The sequence below is a fragment of the Rhagoletis pomonella genome, unplaced genomic scaffold, assembly GCF_013731165.1.
Source record: "Rhagoletis pomonella isolate Grant_MI unplaced genomic scaffold, Rhpom_1.0 Rhpom_scaffold_00002, whole genome shotgun sequence".
NCBI classification, from domain to species: domain Eukaryota; kingdom Metazoa; phylum Arthropoda; class Insecta; order Diptera; family Tephritidae; genus Rhagoletis; species Rhagoletis pomonella.
This window is the reverse complement of record NW_023458556.1, coordinates 4216168-4229480: the sequence shown is the minus strand read 5'-3', so window position 1 is coordinate 4229480 and position 13313 is coordinate 4216168. Positions and strand designations below refer to the sequence as shown.

Below are 13313 nucleotides of genomic sequence, written 5' to 3'. Positions count from 1 at the left end.
ATTTGTGCACTTTGTACCTGTTGTGTTAGTGTCGATTAAACACTGACATCCAAACGCATGTTCGCTTGTCTGTTATCTGTCTGGCTCCAGTTAAACCGAGCTTACAATGTACGTCACCACATGAAGTCGTCTATATCGATGTATGTATGTTCTTACACTTGTGTTTGGTATGCTATTGCACCTAGGCTTTAATTTGTTAGAAAATAAATATTGTAGTTGTGATTACATACATACATATGTACATTAGACTGCATCACCAAAAAAAGTTGCGGGTTTTCCGCCAGGATTACAAAATTTATAATATTTTAAGACGTCCGCCAAAATATTTCGGAAAAATATTAAGATTTAAGTGAGCTGGACCGATTTGAAAATACGTCCAAATATGGAGTTTTTTTATGAATAAAAATAGTTTCTTAAAGAACTTTTTGAAAAAAGTCCCCTCAGATGACAAAACAGATTAAGATTAAAAAATCTGCATAAAAATATTTAAAAATCTTTTCAACGGAATCGTAAGAATGAGATTTTTGATGCTGTATTTTCTTATACTTTTTTCAAAGATTGATTTACAAAAAACTTGAATAACTGGGCCAGAACTATTCTTATTTAGACTTACGGGATCCCGATAGAAAGGTATTTTCACACTGTTTTTATTTCTGTCAAAAAAAAATCATTCGTGTCCAATTTTTTATTTTTTTTTCAAATACCAACACATCTTAATTCAACTTTGAATGACGTTCGTTCATCCTACCTTTCTCTTTCATCCTTTTAATGAGTTCGTTATCAAAGAAATAAAAAGGGTGAGAAAATACCTTTCCAATGACACCTCTTAAGTCTAAATCGGAAGAGCTTAAGGTTCAGTTATTCAAGTTTTTCTTATACCAATCTTTGAAAAAAGTTAAAAAACAGCATCAAAAATCTCATCATTACCATTCCGTTTAAATTTTTTTTAAATTTTTTAAAAATATTTTCATGCAATTTTTTTTTAACCTTAAACCGTTTTGTCATTTGAGGAGATTTAAAAAAAAAAAAATCTTTAAGAAACTATTTTTATTCATGAAAAACTAAATTTTTGGAGGTATTTTCAAATCGGTCCAGCTCACTTAAATCTTAAAATTTTTCGGAAATATTTTGGTGCACATCTTAAAATATAATAGATTTTATAATTCCAATGGAAAAATACTCTTTTTGTATTGTTTTTTGCTTCTCCGGTAAAATAAAAAAATTATTGATTAGGGCCTCTGTGAATTAAGGGTTCGGTATGTATGTATACATATGTATGTATGTACATTTATAACGTTGTTGCGTTAAAGTAAGTAAAAAGTCAAGTCTTTTGGAATATAGGAGATTCGACGAGCGATATAATGTAAATGACCTAGATTAAAATCTTATTTTATTCAAAATTTCAAGTTCGACTCTAACAGCATTACATGTTGTAGGAATTTAACTTTAATTTTAAGAAGAGCGATTTCAAGTGAGCGCATGTATGTATGTTAGTGCAGCATGAATTGCCCGTTTATATTTATCCTGAAGTAGGTAGGTAGGATGCTAAAGATCTTTGGTACTTCAACGACGCTGTGACCATTTGTTTCACATGTGTAAATAAGTATGGGAAATTCATCAAAGAAACATGTCTAGTTTCACTAACGTATGTAGATACATACATATCGCTCATTTACTTCAATAGTGACAACTCCAAAAGCAGCACCCAAGGATAAATTCGCCTTGGCAGCACCCGAGATAAACGGCTTTAAGGTTTTGAAGGGTATATAAAGGCTTTGTGTACATTTTTTAGCGCATAATTTCTAAAATGTCAAATCTCGAGATATGCCTGTTTTGAAGACGGTTTGTGATATGTATGTACATACATAAGTATATCTACAATTTTCGTTTTAGTGATATACTGGTACATAATCGATACAGCTATGAAATTTTTACACAACCCCGAAGAAGAGGTAGCGGTAATTTGTGTTTTGTATTATGACGATATTGAAGTAAATGAGCGATGTTTATGTACATATGTACATTAGGTTGCACCAGAAAAAAAGTTCGTCGTACACATAATTAAAAATAAGTTTGCAACTCAATTTGAAAACTTTTATATATTAAACTTTGACCCAAAAATTCTTACAAAAATATTATTTTTTTAATATCTTATTTAACCGCCTTCGTCGCATATTTGGTGCATCGAATTGACGAAGTTTGAACAAACACTTCGGAATAGAATACCACTGCCCAAAGGCGCCCAATGGGGCTGAGGTTTGGCGATTGAGGCGGCCACTCCATAGCCTGCACTGTTTCCTTCTTACACCACTACTTTACTCGTTTCGATGCATGCTTAGGATCATTATCCTGCAGAGAGCATTGTCGTCTGTAATATGTTTACATAGTCAAGCGCGCACATTTGGTCTTTATCCAAAATATTGGACCAACTCCTTCCTTCGGGAAGCAGCCCTATACCATAATGGAATCCCTGCTGTGCTTAACCGTTTTTTCGTGTAATGTGGATCAAAGGCTGTGTTCGTAGGACGTTTTACGTACTATTTTCCATCTGATCCAAACACTACTTTTTGTCTCATCAGACTACAGCACATTTTTCCAATTGGGATTCCGGGATCCCGAACAATTTCCATGTTCCGAAATCCCGGGATTACAGCTCCGGGATCCCAATATTTTTACTGATTCATTTACAGAATGAAAGAGATGTTGAAAACGATAAAAATAATTAATTTGACACGAAACACGAGAAATACAGAACACCAAAATTGGGATTCAAAGTGAACTTGAGCCCTTTGTACTTGGAAGTGAATTTCAGGACCTGCCTGAATAACTGTACTTGTTCAAATATTTTGTGCAAGAACTGTGCAATAACGAAAATTCTGATAGCAATTGAAAACACAAGCTTTTACAGTGTGGCAGAATTCTTCTTCATTTTACTTTGTTGGCCTTTTGTTGGGAAAGGATTTTTGCAAATATGAGTAAATATTTTTAACAAGAATAGAATACAAATATTTAAACATCAAATTACGTACTCTTTTACTAAGGGGAATTATGCTTCCCTAACACCAAATGTGGTGACAATGAATCTGTGTGGTTTGACAAAGGCGAACCTACTGTAAAATGCAACAAGTAGTGATGAAGTCGAAATCCCAAAAAATTTCGGGATCCCGGGCTTAGAATTTTTGAATACCGAAATCCCGGGATAGTTAAAATGCTTCGGGATTGAATGCCCCAATACATACATACATATATATATAATCTAACAGACTTTTGTGTTTTGTTTTTCTGAATTACAGGTGTAGCTGACGGCGTCGGCGGTTGGCGCAATTACGGCATCGATCCCGGTGAATTTAGTTCTTTTCTGATGAAAACTTGCGAGCGTCTAGTCCATTGTGTTAATTTTAATCCCCAACGACCTGTTAATCTCTTAGCATATAGTTATTGCGAGTTGCTAGAACAAAAAAAACCTATTTTAGGTAAGTAAACACGAACAAACATACTATATGTGCATATGATGCCTCCAAACCATACCATGACGAGTCGACTTGCACTTAGGTAGACTTAAGAGCCTGTCAGACGTGGCAATATTTCCGCCTTTCGCACGCAATTCGCTGTCAAATTGAGAACGAGAAATTTTATTTCGATGTGTGAACAAGCCAAAGAGATCTTTCCGTCACTTTTCGGAAATCAGTTTCAGCAATAAAAGTTGCAAGGTGTGACTGCAACTGAAAGAGCAAAAATGGATTTCCGAAATATTTTTCAACTTGCTCGTGCTGCACTAGCAATTTTTATTTCTTCTGCAAGTGCTGTCAAACTAATCGAGGTTTGGCGTGTGGCACTGATCGTAAATTTGTGTAAAATGATGAAAAATATTGTTGAATTAAATATCAAAAATGCTTGAAATATATTATTTTACCTAATATACTAAATCTTTAAATTATTGTTCACAGGGAAAATATGTTAATTACAACCTATATTATTCTGGGGTTTTGCTTTTTTTGGGCTTATGTTGTTTTGATTGAGTATGGAATTGCGAGCATTGTTGGTGCTGGCTTGAATTATAAGAGTATCCAGCTATTTATAATTTCACCATGGGGTAATGCTCATTCTTCAACGTTGCGTAGTATGGGTTGTTTGCTCCGCGCCCCCAATATTTTCTTACACAAACAGACCGGCGAGTACGCGAATCATCCACTTCTATTTTTTAATAATAACGGCAATAATTTTTAATAAAATTGCTTTCTTTTTCAACACCAGCTTACGTGGAGTATTCATTTTTCGTGTTTTCCTTCTCGCTTTTACAAGTGAAATAGCAAACAAACGACAAGACCACCATGGTTGCATTTTAGTATCGAGAAAGATTGCCAGAAACTCATTCGCTGTGTGAACAGCCAGAAAGCGATTTCAGAAATTTTTCCTGCAATTCGCCTTTCGGAAATAAAAAACCTCCTTCGAAATACACTTCGCATGCAAGGTGTGACTGCTCATGCAACTGCTTTCTCAATTTGACACCGGAAAATATATTGCATCGATATATATTGCCACGTCTGACACGCTCTTTAGCATAGTTTGGTTTGGAGGCGTCGATATCTGTGTACATACATATCACAATTTTGAATAGCCTGTATACTAAAGCATGATGCCCTCATGCAAACAATAATGGGGCTAAAGTTAAAAATAAAAATTACTAATACCATTACTTTGCTTTAATTTGTTTTTATTTATTTTTTGCTTGCCGGAAAAAATATGTAATTTTTTGGCGATTTATGTTGTAGTTTGCTTGTAAAAAATACTAAACTAAATTTGGATGTACTGTTAAAAATTAAGAATATGGAGTTGAAGAGTCGATGTTACTACATACACATTGTTGATAAGCGGTTTTGTACTTTAAACGACGATGTATGTATGTATGTAATTTGTTGTCTTAACAGTTTGTTGCCAATTCCGACGTTGTTGTTTATTGTCAATTACATCGTCGGAATCACATGCAACTTGGCTTCTCACATGCATCTGCTAACGCAAATCAAAACAAAACGCGATATTTAGCACACTAAAAATAAAAAGGAATACCTTATTGTGTCTTTTCGTTTATTTACCTTTTTGTTCTTCTCAATCACGCATTTAAAAGATTTTTTTGAACGACTTTTGATGAACGAGCTAGTTTTTATATTTTACTTTTCGAAAATAAAGTGAAAAGATATGGCTGTTGTCCAAATATTGATACAACTTTTCATATATTTACATACATACCTACATATGTACATACATGGTGTTCCATATAGTGGGTTCTTAAAAAAAAAATTACCGAAATCTTTTCTGTTAGGTATATTATTATTGGTTGCCTCGGCTGGCTTCGCAGTAACGCATCCTGTTAACCCAGTTTTCCAAGACCTTGGAGACAGTCTCTGGCCATGTCTCACCAATGCCCTTAAGGACCTGAATCATTAATGGATTGTTCGGATAACCTCGGTCCTTCAGAGCACCCCACAAAAAAGTCTACCGTCTAAGTCAAATCCAAACTCCGAGGAAGCCAATTTACATCGCCGAGTGGACTGATAACACGACTACTGGCATAACGCGCCATCCCAAAACAAGTTTCAGAAATAACATTATCAAGATTTTTACAAATGATGAACCTTTAAGGCCGACTAGTGGTATATCGTCACCTGAAATTCTATGCATTTCATCGAGTTAAATTTCCTACATCGTTTTATGCATAAAAAATGTATGAGTTACGACCTTTTGAATTTCAGTAACGATGTTGGTTACCGTATTAACTAATGAACGTTACTCTGCAAAGCACAAAAATATTTAGTAAAATTTTTCATATGGGTATTTTCTGGAAAGTGTAAACCAAGAGCAAAAAAAAATAGGACTGGACAAAGTTTATTGATACCAATCGATAACTATATATTTTGTCTTTCATCCTCCAAAATATTGGACTAATCGGTCCATTCCACTTCAAGATATTTGCGTCTTCCAACTACACTTTCAAACAATTTTTCGGAGAAACCATACCTTATGGAACTCTGTTCTAAAATTTAGTATAGCTTATGTTCCGTAAGTCTTACAACAAAAACAACGTAAAAATATATTAGGAACCGTCCGTCTAAAGTTAAATTACAAATTGTGCCTTTTTTCAACGTTCGGACGAAAAATATACTTTACGTCTAAAAAAGGTCGTAACGTAACGTTTACTTTATTTGTCAAAATTTTGATACAAAAACTAAAGATCTAAAATCTAAGAGAGATATAAAGAAAAAACTATAGAAAAAAAATTGAAAACGATCATATCATGGCAAAAAACCCCAAGATGCGACTAACTTGCGCAAAAAAAGATTCATTGAAAACAAGAAACAGGGATTAGTTTCTGCGAATTTTTGCAAGTATAAAAGTAGACAATAAAGCAATAAAAAAAGTTGAAAAAGCATTAAGAAGAAGTTATTAGACAAATATGATAGTGAAAATGAGGAGGCGAAATGCGAAAATGAAAAATTGTACAAGCAGCAGGAAGAAAAGAAACATTGTTAAGTAAGCAAGAATTTCCTGTACCAAAGCGCTACATGGTTTTGATAGTAAACGAAGCATATCAGCTTTTTAAAAAGGAATTCAAGGATTTTGACATTAGCTAAACAAATTTTTTTTTCGCATACTGCTGCGAAATAAAGTCAATTGGCATTATTACCTTTTCAAAAGCGCAATAAAATCCATTAACATTATTGCTCTTTCATACATTAAATTTGCGTAGCTTCGCGGCGGCCCGCGCCAGGGCGCCACCGCGTCGTACCCTGCCGCGCCGCGCCGCCCTCACGTCTAATTTTTGTTGACTTTATTTCGCTTTTGGAAAGGTAATAATGTCAATTGACTTTATTTCACACCAGTATACAAATTAGTGTTAATTTACCTTATTTCCGTTGATCATATTACCTGTCACCCACTGGCTATTAAGACTTTAGTGCTTTGTATTATTTACAATAAAACCTCATACTTGCCTTAAAAACTTCATTTGGTACTGATGGTGTTTAAGGGGCTTTAAACTATCACGAAGTAGGGAAATTCGCTTTTTGGGACACTTTGTAATTTCCACAAATTTTTCTCGCATTCGTTCGCATTGTTGAATAATATTGAATAACGCTTCTCTTGTCATCCCTATTGATGACCGCATATTATATCCTGAGAACAAAGAAAATCTTGCTTATGTTAGCTTCGAAAGTTTCAAAAACAAATATTAGTTTTTTTATTGCTTATTTTTCAAATAACGGTTTAAAAGAGTGCCGGGAAGAGGCGGTAGATTTTTTACAGATATGTAAGGTAAAATGTAGAATATGCCGATATATAAAACTTAGCTTAGCTCGGCTTAACTCACTTATAATAACCATGAAAAATAAAATATCAATATATAATCGCCCGAAAAAATACTTTTGAATGTGAATCAAGTTTAAACGATCCAAACAATTTATTTTTTTTTTTAAATAATATGAGAGCTTTCGGAATTTTGCACTTAACATAACTGTTTTGTAAAGCAATAAGCACGACAATGAAATTCTTTAATTTCAAAAACTAAAATTCGACTATCATAACATACAACTTTGAACTCGTAGGACAGGCGACCCCCGAGATATAACCCCATACCAAAAAATACTCCGGTAAACTTTATCATGAATTTCGCAATTTGGACTTTTGGCCAGCTTTTAGAGTCAAATATCCCTATGTGCGACGGCAATAGTTATTTAAGTTATGATCAAATATTTATGCATACAGTAGTGGAAAAATAAATAGGGGCACGACATTTTAACAAATTTTTCCTATTTTTTTTTTTTGTAATTTATTTAATATTTATTATCTTTTTATAACAGTACAGCTCGTTATCTAACAAAAAAAAAACATTTAAGTTCATATTCCAAACTTTGTGCAAAAATTATAAAAATTCTGGAAATTTTCATCTAAATTTTTAACTTTTTAATCGGAGTTTTTTGAATTTTTTTTATGTATGCAGTTTTATCGCCTTCCTTAAAGATCCCGTTGATTTTTGATAGTTTTTATTCTGAATGTATTAGCACTATTTCCATACACAATTTGTATGGAGGAAAATGCCAAAAATCAACGCGATTTTTAGCAACTTAAAACTTACACTCCATTCTACTGAAATTTAATGGGCTATAAAACTGCATACTCAAAAAAATCTGATTAAAAAGTTGAAAATTTAGATGCAATTTTGCAGATTTTTTATAATTTTTGCACAAAGTTTGAAATATTAATTTTAATGGATGTGTTAGATAATGAGCTATACTTTTATTAAAAATAATAAATACAAAATAAATAAAAGAAAAATAGGGAAAACTTGTTAAAATGTCGTGTCCTTATTTATGATTCCACCACTGTACATATTTTCACTTTTAGCTTATGTACTATGTTTTACTTATATTGTCTTTTGCTTAATTATTATTTTTGTCAACAGGCAGCAGCACCGCTTGTGTGCTCGTGCTGAATCGAGAGAATAGCACCGTCTATACCGCTAATATCGGCGATAGCGGTTTTATGGTTGTTCGAAAGGGTGAAATCATCCACAAGTCCGAAGAACAGCAACATTACTTCAATACACCATTTCAGTTATCGCTACCGCCCCCGGGACATGGCCATAATGTGCTAAGCGACAGTCCGGATTCGGCGGATACTCTTAGCTTTTCCGTGAAAGAAGGCGACGTTATATTGGTGGCCACAGATGGCGTCTTTGATAATGTCCCCGAGCGTTTGTTGCTTGATGTACTCAAAGAGGTAAGTGAAATATATATGTATGTATGTACATATGTACATGATATATACATACATATGTACATAATTATAGTACGTACATGGATGTATGAAAAAGGAGCTGCTTTCTGCTTAAATGGGATTACATATGTACATACTTACATATGCATTTGTTAAGGGCGTGAAGAAAAAAAAGTCAAAGCCAGTTTTCCTAAATTTCGCTATTTATATGAAAATACCGCAAAATCCGTTAGCTAAAGAAAAATAATCAAAAATCAATGCGATTTTTGAGCCGGTCAAAACTTGCACTTATTTTACTAAAATTTTATAAGCCTGTTAACTGTATACCCAAAAAATTTATAAAAATTCTGATTAAAAAGCTCGAAATTCTGTATAAACTTTGAACCACATTTTTATAAAATAATATCAAAAAAATTTTTGTTTGAAAAACATTGTAAATATTAAAAACGAAACACCATTCATCCACTTTTGACCGCCACTATAATATACATTAATAAGTTTGATAAGTAGAATATGTTGAGTCTAACAGATAACCAAAATTCCCAAATATGGCTAAGATATGTGTCTTTCCATCTGTCTTTTTGTATACCAACTGTATGAATTGATAAAACTTTGATTGCGTTTTCCCACAAACTTGAAATTTTTGAAATACCTCGTTATATTATTAAACGTGCGATATGTACATTCCAAAATGCTCAGAATGAAACAGAAATCGATTAAGCCAAATTTTAGATATCCCTTTGAAATTTGGTATGTCAATTAATGGATGGATAATAAATTCGCACACCTCCCATACTCGCATTTTTGAAAAAATGTGTCAACTGCGGTATTTCACCAGATAATAAATTTTTAAGAGTTTTAGGGTAGTATTTTGGGAATAAAATAAGATTTGTGACCATTGAGATACAGATATTCATCATTCGTCACGTAACAAAGGCAGAGCAGAAAATATTTCCACACCAATTTGTGTTGAAAAGTAGCACATTGATCCAAATCTGCATTTCTTAGAGATTTAAATCGAACCTAATCGTATGTATTTTTCAGTGCGAAGGTGTAACCGATCCTGTGAAGCTGCAGATGACCGCCAACTCATTGGCTTTAATGGCGCGCTCATTGTCATTCGACAGCGAATTCATGTCGCCATTCGCCATAAATGCCAGGCGCAATAACATTAATGCAACAGGTACGAATATAATTACATACTATGTACATAAGTATGTGCATTGGGGTGGTCCAAAATAAGTAAAGTCGGAATTTTAATGCCCTCACCCCTTAGGATTGTTCTATACCCAAAAAAAAAATAAACCTCTCCTTTTTTATTTTCAAACCAACAAATATTTAGAGGTAGCTCAAAGCGCTCAAAGTTTTCCATGTAAAGTATTGACCAATACAATAGCACCAAATTGATATTGTTTGCCACTCATGTTTATTTATTTATTTTTAAGAATTTTCAATTAAAATACAGTTTATTCTCTAACAAAACTAATATTAACCCAAGTTTAAAAGTTTTTAAAAGACTACAAATAAACCGGACAAATTTCCACCCAAATTTAGAATATAATTTTATCGAGTAAACAGTTTTATAGCCCATTCACTTCACGTCTAAGAAAAAAGTTTGAAACTTGTGTTAAAATTTTTTGCGTTTTTTTGTAGTCTTTTAAAAAGTTGTAAGCTTAGCTTTATATTAGATTTATTGGAGAATGTACTGTATTTTAATTGAAAATTCCTGAAAATAAATAATTAAACATAAGTGGCGAACGATAGCACTTTGAAATGGGGGTGCTATAGATATGTCCAATACGATACATATGTATTTTGTATGAAAATACAACTTTTCGTAGAAGTGGTATGGAATTCTTAAAAATCAATATTTTTCGATCGGAAAACTCTGGTTCTCGTCAGGAGACTTCCAATAGTAATACACAATTGTTTATTTATCCATTTTTGAAAGATTATTTATTTATCCCGCATTGCATTTTCTGGCATTTTCTGGTGGTTTGGCGGACCTATAAAATATACTTACTATGAAAAAATGGTTGGATAAATAATTGGGTATTATTATTTGGAATCTCTCGAAGAGAAACAGAATTTTCCGATCGGAAAATATTGATTTTCAAGAATTCTGTACCATTTCTACGAAAACTGGTTTCTTCCCATATAAAATACATTGAAAATTTTGAGCGCTTTCAGCGACCTCTAAACATTTTTTGTTTTCGCTTACGGGTGAGAGCATAACAATTCCGACTTTACTTCGAACCCCCCCCATATACATTTTTGGACCACCCTAATGTGCATGCATACGAGTATGTTTACTTTGGCAATTTCAGACATCTTTATGTGTTTTTTATATACAATAACATCTTGTATCTCTTGGTATTTTCTTTACAGGCGGCAAACCTGACGACATAACTGTGGTACTCGCTACTGTAGCAATGTGAAATTAATTAAGTTATTTTTAGGTTTAATTTATAAAACGTGTAAACAGTTTGTTTGTTTCGCGCATTTTTAAATACAAGCGCTGTGCAGCGGTGCTGCTTTCGTGCTGTGGTGTGATGCTGACAGCTTTTGAGTTCACTGCCACTGAAGCAGTTGATCCATCAGTCAGTCGAATATTTGGCCAGTAGCGTAAATTTCAGGAATAGAATTGTGACAGATTTTGCTCGTGTGTGCTTCACTTTGTACAGCATAACAAATTGAACGCTTGCGATGCTAAATAATTATTATTACTAATTATACGCCCTCTTTTGTCAAATAGTTATTAGGTAGTTAGTTTTTTTTTAGTTTAGTTTAGCTTATTTGTGAATTTTCGTTACCGACCTTCCCTATATTTTAATGGCCATGTTCATAAAAAATAAAATAGATTTAAAAAGCTTTATAAAGTGATATTTTCATAAAATTTGTCGATTTATAAAGCATTTAAAGTCTTCTTTATTTTTTATTTATGAATCTGGATGCTATTTTGTAGTTGGATATGTGTTTTCTTATGCCGAATTTCCACTAGGCATTGAAATGACAAAATATGTATGCCATTAAAAAAAAAAAAAGTAAAGTCGGAATGGGGAAATGAACTTAATGACTTTTTTTTTAAACGTAATAACACGATTATTTTTTAATGTCCAATTTTGTAATTTTTGCCATTTAATGCCTAGTGGAAATCCAGGATTAGTTTCTTTTCGCTCTTAAGTGCAAACAGTTTTAATTTAAGCCACCTTATTGTGGGGATTACTTACGTAAAATTGTGAATGAAGTAATTTCCTGAGATAGAAAATATATAAAAAAAATGTTGTATTTATATAACTTTTAAATTCGAACGACTATAATTGTTTGCATTGCAATGTCATCACGTTTTCGACCATAACAATCAAAACTTCGGTGTTTCCATTGTGTATCGACGACTAACTCACAACAAATAAATTACATACATACATATATAAACATATATTCATGATCAGAGTTCGAAACGAAATTTTTAATGTTGTAACTCAGCTCTATGGAACGTTGGAAGAAACTTGCAAATGCCGAGGATTAATCTCAACAATTAACTACATCTATTCATTACTACAAAATTGACATTTCAGCGAACAATCCACTATCTAATACATATATATTACCGTCTGTCATCTATATCTACTTATAAATTTCAACGAAGTAATCGATTAATTTAAGAGCTAATGCTGCGAGTAATAATGTAATAGTTATAGAATGTTAATCAAGTAGACGCGTAATTAGTGAAAAATATGCAAAAAACGGTAACACTAAATTCAAAATTGTAGTTAATGATAATAAGAGAACAAACATTTGACTGAACATAAGCGGAAATAAAATTTAAAATATACATATATAGTAATTGGCGTTTGATTACATATGTATTTAGGTATGTTTAATAATTACCTTTCTATAGTATATTTCGTTTATTTGCTCGGTAAACACATACATAATATTCACTGTAATGTTTAAAACTATCATGGCTAGTAATCATAATAAAGTTAGAAGCAGGTTTTCGGGTTTAAAACTGTATTTAAAGAACGCTGTTCCAAACAGGGCTTCGGAGCAAAGGTTTTTTTTTTTCATCGCTGCGCTCTAGCACTGCACCGGTATTTGATTTCGCTCTGAGCTCCGCTCCCGCTCCCAATAAAAAACTTTTTTTTTATTTATTTATTTAGTACATATCGAGCCCTAACCGTTAAAAAAATTGCTCAATTTTTTTTTGTTAAATTTCCTCTTGTGGCAGAACATAAATATGTACGTACAGCTATTTATGTATGTATATGATCCCAATGTGTTTTGTCTTGTAAATAAAATGACAGATATTCACCGAGCCAGGGCATTTTTCGGATCATGACATACGTGAACGTACTCTTTGTCCCGATTCAGCTTTTACTGCCTGACGTATCACGTAATTTTCTTTAGTATCGTTTTCGATCCGTGAACGGATGTTACGATTCAAGTCCGATTCGACTTTGTTGTTGTTGTTGTTGTAGCGGCTACAACAACCCCGCCCAGATCGGTTGGTATCTCAGTCGTTGTCGTCAAGTTCCACTAAC

At 33.0% G+C, this 13313-nt stretch overlaps 1 protein-coding gene across 1 annotated transcript in view; it reads left to right on the top strand.

Annotated features, from left to right (window-relative positions):
- Window positions 1-11825, top strand: part of LOC118732905 (protein phosphatase PTC7 homolog) — a gene marked incomplete at its 5' end in the record, with an annotated part of 19469 nt that extends 7644 nt beyond the window's left edge. Inside the window, 3 exon segments of the mRNA XM_036462024.1 lie at window positions 8456-8772; window positions 9814-9952; window positions 11158-11825. Of these exon segments, the coding sequence (XP_036317917.1) occupies window positions 8456-8772; window positions 9814-9952; window positions 11158-11207 (506 nt within the window). The 3' untranslated portion in view covers window positions 11208-11825.
- Between the last annotated feature and the right edge of the window lie 1488 nt (window positions 11826-13313).